The following is a 6,000-nucleotide window of genomic DNA, read 5'->3' as shown; positions in this document are numbered from 1 at the left end:
GCCCGGCCTCTCAGGGAGGATTGGCGGAAGGTGGGCTTCGTCACCTTCATTCAATCGGACAAAGAAGGCCACAATAGTATAGGGTGGACGAAAATGCCTGTGGGATACCAGGCGAGGTGTGAGACCTCGGCGACGCTGACCGTTGGCCAGAAGGTCTCTTAATCGGGAAACGTGAAGGCACTGCGGGGACCTTATTTTCCGACATCCTGGAGAAACGGCCAGCACGTTTGGGGGTACCAGTAAGCAAAATGGCAGCGGGGCGCTTCAGGCGCCGGGTCAGGTGACGCGGCCCAGCCGGCTCCCTTCCCACCGGCGGGCCCGCTTCCCACCAGCCGCTCCTCCTCCCGCTCCCTGACGTAGCGGTGGGCGTCGCCTGTCCAGAGGCTTTTTTCGGAGCTTCGGAAAAACGAGGGAGACACATGCGCAGTTGGGTTCCTCAGGACTTCGGGCCTTCGCCCCGCCCATCGCCCCGCCCCGACCTGCCGGGCGGGGCTGGGCCAAGAGTCCAGCAGCTGCAGGCTGGGGATTCAGTGACTTCCTTGTTGTGAGCCCCGGCCCGGCAGTGTCCGGAATCGTAGCCCCGCAGTGCTTACTCGGACCGCTAGCCAGAGTCTAGGTCGCAGCCGCAACCCCAGCCCGTCGTTTACCCTTGCAGCACAGGTCCTTTCCCCGCACGCCCCGCGCTCCCTAATATGCCCAACCCTAGCAGTGCCTCCTCTCCCTATACCCTCCCTGAGGAAATTAAGAACCTGTTGGCAGGTAAAGAGCGGGAAGGGGGCGGGAAACGCGGCGGGGGCGGGGGCGAGCTGATGGGGACTGAAGCCTTCAGAGTCTCTACCCTCCCTCCCCGCGCTCCCCATGTCTCCTGGCCAGTGGGAGTGGGAGTGGGAGTGGGAGTGGGGAGAGGGGTCTGGCCGTGTGTGTTCAATTTTGGTGCTAGGATGGTGGGGAAGCCTATTCTGTATGCATTGTAAAGACACCGCGCGCGCGCGTGTGTGTGTGTGTGTGTGTGTGTGTGAGAGAGAGAGAGAGAGAGAGAGAGAGAGAGAGAGAGAGAGAGAGAGAGAGAGAGAGAACATGAATGAGAAGTGAGAAGTGTGAGAACTGGGAAGGGATCAGTAATCAAAGAAGTAGTTCTTTGCTGGCCTGGCCAGTGGAGGAGAAGGGGGTATAGATGCAGAGAGAGGTCTGAGCTACAGGTGTTAGGGGTTATGGAATGGGAGGCTTGATCATTTCTAAAACTCCCATTTTTCTTGAACATTCAGTCCACCTATATTTAAGACTTTCAAAGAGGGCCTGATTCTTAAATGGCCACTTGTCTTCAGCCTGAGTAACATATTAAAAAGGAAGGATGTGTTAAAGTCCAACTTCCTGTCACACGATGACAGTACTTCATGTTTGCACTCTTATCTTCCCCTTTTCAGCTTTAAATTACCATTTATAGGAACTTACTGTACTTTAGGAGTTCAAGATGCGGTTGGTCAATGCTATGAACTAGATGTGGAGATGTGTATTTTCACTAAGGGCCACTGGAAAATTTATATTTCTGCACAAGGTAGAAAATACATTAGGGTAGCACAAATCTTACCTATGCTGATGCTCTGGAATTCTTACCATTATTCATTTTATCATACATACATCAGAATTCTGGAAACTGAATTTTGATAGCTTTACTTGAGTTGTCTCTTAAAGCATTTCTCTTTCAATATTGGTCATGAATACCTGGATTTAAAAGGTTCCTCTTAGATGCCTATGTTGCTTATTTTAACTTTTGAAAAGCAATTTCTAAAGTGAGACATTTTAAATAGTATGTTACTGTTATAGCGTGAGGCCAAATCTAACATGCCGTTATACTGTTTTGGCAGTTATCATCATGAATACGATAGAGAAAATAAAATCGATAGTGTATGGATGCAGACTTATGTTTGTGTGAACATGATTACAGTGTAATGAATGCATTTGTGGTTGGGTTCGTGTTTTACTCTAAGAAATGCTTGTTGTCATTAGTGGATACCACTGAGGGAAATACTGAAAGAACTGTAAAGACTGATTTAAGGCAGCTTTTATTCCATTATATGAGAGTTCACATGAGTACTATTTTGTTTTACTACAGTTAACATTTTTGTTGTTGCGATACTGAAATTGCTGTTTTAGAGTGTTATTTTAGTAACCAGATCAGAGTGGGGTTTACCATTACCCAATATTCGAAGTCTAGGTCTGAATTTTTTCCCTTTATTTTAGGTATGAATTTGTGAACTTAATAAATAAAGCACAGACCTCTGGGTGCATGCTATTAAAGCTTGACAGCTGCCACAGTAGACAGTTTGCTATTTGGATCCATAATGACACATTTGCAGATAATATGATATGTAGGTTATGAGACCCTTTATTCTCTGATCCCCATACAAATGTTTCATGTGGCCCTTGTTTGAGTAATTTAACTGAAAGCTCAGAATTACATAATATTTAAATTATCTGCCAATACTAACTTCCTATATACTTTAGCCATCTCTTTCTCTTTAGTCAGATAATGTACTTGCATAATGTCTGAAATCAGCATCTTAAAAGTTATCTTATTGACATTTCCAATATTTTTTTATTAGAGCAAATAATATTAAAACATGAAATATTAAAAAGAAATGTTAAAATATTAAAGTTTTTGAGATGATAAATTTGGCTTCTACTTTATTTTCAGAGGATATTTTCAAGGGTATGAGAAAAAAATATTTTAAAGAAATGAAACAAATGAATCCGTGTTTTTCATTTTTCTTTTTTAACTTCTTTAAAGGTGGTTGTTAACATTTTATGTTTGACTGTAATTAAAATCTTTTTTTGAGGTAAGGAAGGTTTCAGTAATAAAATGCTTTCAGCAGTATTTTCAAGTTTTTCATCCAAAAAAATTCTGTTAGGATTGTGCATGGTGATTTGCATAATTCTAATATGTTGGGTAAATAGTACATGGTTAGATGTAAAATTACTAAAACTATAGAGGAAGAGTTGGTATTGATTTGAATGTTAGAGATATTGCTGGCTTACCTAGTTCTTTCTTTGAAACTAAGAATTTGAGATATTGGTAGTGGTGGTTATAGCCAACAGTTGAGTTGAGTGCTCTTAGAATGCATGGCACTGTGATAGAATTTCAAGGTAGAGAAGATAAAGAACTAAACTTTTCTGATGTTTAAAATCCCTTGCCTTCAGAAAAAAGAATATAAAGTCCAAAGAAAACGCCTTTCAAAATAATATTGCTTGGACTTTTTCCTTTGTATTCCATGTGCCAATTATTCAGTTCATTATATGTTGTGTGTTAAATGTTTGACATTTCAACTGCTTGATAGAAATAGGTACTCAAATGTATTGTTATCAATTTATTTTTTCTTATTATTTTTCTTTATGATTATAACAGTTTTAGACTTTCCTTTCAATGTTTGTTTTTCCCTCCTTCTCATTCCTTCCTCCTTTAAAAAAAAAAAACATTCTACAGAAATGCAAAAACCCAGAAAGGCTATCATTCTCAATTTACATTTAATGATACTCTTGAAAAAGTGGCTGTGTAGTTTGATTGTTAGTTGTTTATATTTCTGTGGAATCAGTATATTAAATCTTCAAAGCCTATGCTTTTTGTAAAAGTGTTGAATTATTCTTTTGTTTCATGAGTTTTTGTTGTGCAAAGCAAATTTTGAATATTCTGCCATATGTACTACAGGAAATCTTTAATTTTGAAAAAGAATAACAATGGAAGAACAGATTTAGGCTGGATAGTTAGAATTAAAGGATAATCCAAAATCTTGTTCATTTAATCTTTTCCCACATCCAAATATTTTGACTAGGACTAACAGCAAGAATAATCTTGATTTATGTGAGTTTTTCCTCCAGGCAGTCAAGAAAGTGAGAGGAACTGGAACAACTGGCCCCCCCCAACCCCCTTCATTTGTTTAATCACCACCCTTTGACTGCTGGAGTGTTAGTGGTTTGCAATCAGATATTCTCATTCATTTATTTTTGGACAACACATTTAAAAAGGAGAGCTGTAAGAGGATGTTAGTTTCTTTCTATTAAACTAGAAAATGAAACCAATGTTAAAAAAAGAAAATAGGGGATTATCAGTACTATGAAAAATCAAACCAAACCAAACAAAGTGGCTGTATGATTTCTGCAAAGTGACCCTGAGATTTTGTTCATCCATCCAGCAGCCTTGAATTGAAATATTGCATTTTCCCCTATTGGGAATTTCCAGAACATTTTTTTTTTTAAACCTTCATGCATTATAATCAGTAACCGCTTTAGGGGTACTAGGTAAAGAATACAATTCAGTTGAAACAAGCAGAGTTTTATTTCAATGCCGAGAAGAGTGTGGTTTGATTTCCACCTTTCCAAAGTTCCATTTATAATTTGGTCAACACTTGGGCTTTATTTTTCCTACCCTGTTTCCCCGAAAATAAGACCTAGTTGGACAATCAGCTCTAATGCGTCTTTTGGAGCAAATATTAATATAAGACCTAGTATTATATTATATCCAGTATTATATTACATTATAGTATACCCAGTATTATAGTATACCCAGTATTATATTGTATCATATTATATTATACCAGGTATTATATTATATTATATTATATTATATTATATTATATTAGACCCGGTCTTCTAGTAAAATAAGACCGGGTCTTCTATTAATTTTTGCTCCAAGCAACACATTAGAGCCGATTGACCGGCTAGGTCTTATTTTCAGGGTGACACGGTATGAGTATTATTTATGGTATATCTAGTATCCCATAACTTTCTTCTGGGGCATTAGCTGAGTATGTAAAGGGAAGAGTGCCACCTACTGAGTCACCAATAGTCACCTACTTCTTTAGCACCTGGATTTTCCTATAGAGCAAGAACAAGCCTGTCCCGTTTTGGCAGGAATAACTAATGAGCATAAAGTTGATATGAGAACATTTTATCTCAAGGTGGAATCAGTCTAATATACCTCTAAAATTTTCTCTGCTAGAAATAAGAAAATGTGGTAGTAAATCAAGGGACCAGAAATTTACAGTTCCTTGTATGGTTCATGTAACATAGATGAATTAAGATGTGATGTTAGGAAAATTGTTTGCCTATCTTAAGCGTATGATATTCTGCTTTTTCTTCGGAGGGCATCTTTGGTTGGCTTGTTTTCCACATGGGTTTCCATTGAAAGTATTTTCATTTCAGATTACTAAATAAGACATTTGATAGTACACACAGGTATTATAGTGACTCAATCCAAATTATCACTGGTTTTCTTTTTTAAAAAAGGAATCTAAATATACTACAAATGAGAAGTATATAAAAAAAAACTTCCAAATGGGTTTATCTCTACGTTACCAGCATTAAAACACTATTAGAAAGAAGATAGAAACAACTGAATAAGAAAAGCCTCTGGTGATTTGAAACAGTTCAGTTGTCTCTCATAAATTTAAGATTAAGTGTCATATATGGGTGATAAAAGTGGCATAGGCTAGTTTTTATATACTCATTATTCACTTAGTTTGTCTTTTTCAATTAAAGCCAAGTCTATTTTTTTCATTCCACTGAGTTTACATTTCTTTTTCAATCACATACTGAACACATTATAATAGGTGCTGCCTAAGAGTGAATATGGCGTAAATCTCAGACTAATGTGTTATTCACTGTGGCTTCTTTGAAAATGCGTAGTAAAAAGATTTTGATTATCATAAGGTACTGTTTATCACGAGCCATCTTTTAGAGGTGAAAGATGTTCATCCCTATCTTTCAACAGCCCAGTTTTCTATCAAAATAAATCATTTAGCCTGCAAAACCAATTTTGGTAATTTTGTCAGATGACTGGATTGTAAGACTCAGGTGTGTTTTCTGAGAACTCCTGGTGGTTATTCACATTTCTTCTTCCCTATTTGAAAAGTCCACAGTTCCTCTATAACCTGTAAAACTGCTAAGTAATCAAGAGAAAGACATTGATTAGAGCAATCAATAACTTTTCAATTAGCCATTTTCCAA

The 6,000-nt window shown here is 38.1% G+C and overlaps 1 protein-coding gene across 1 annotated transcript in view; it reads left to right on the top strand.

Annotated features, from left to right (window-relative positions):
- The first annotated feature begins 479 nt into the window (after nucleotides 1-479).
- Nucleotides 480-6,000, top strand: part of SKAP2 (src kinase associated phosphoprotein 2) — a 164,438-nt gene continuing 158,917 nt past the window's right edge. The window contains exon 1 of the mRNA XM_019726141.2: nucleotides 480-759. Coding sequence (XP_019581700.1) covers nucleotides 693-759 — 67 coding nt within the window. The 5' untranslated portion in view covers nucleotides 480-692. The remainder of the gene's footprint in view (nucleotides 760-6,000) is intronic.

Source organism: Rhinolophus sinicus, linkage group LG09, assembly GCF_036562045.2.
Source record: "Rhinolophus sinicus isolate RSC01 linkage group LG09, ASM3656204v1, whole genome shotgun sequence".
In the NCBI taxonomy this organism is placed as follows: Eukaryota; Metazoa; Chordata; class Mammalia; order Chiroptera; family Rhinolophidae; genus Rhinolophus; species Rhinolophus sinicus.
The sequence above is the reverse complement of the archived record's forward strand: the minus strand, read 5'-3'. Positions and strand labels throughout refer to the sequence as shown.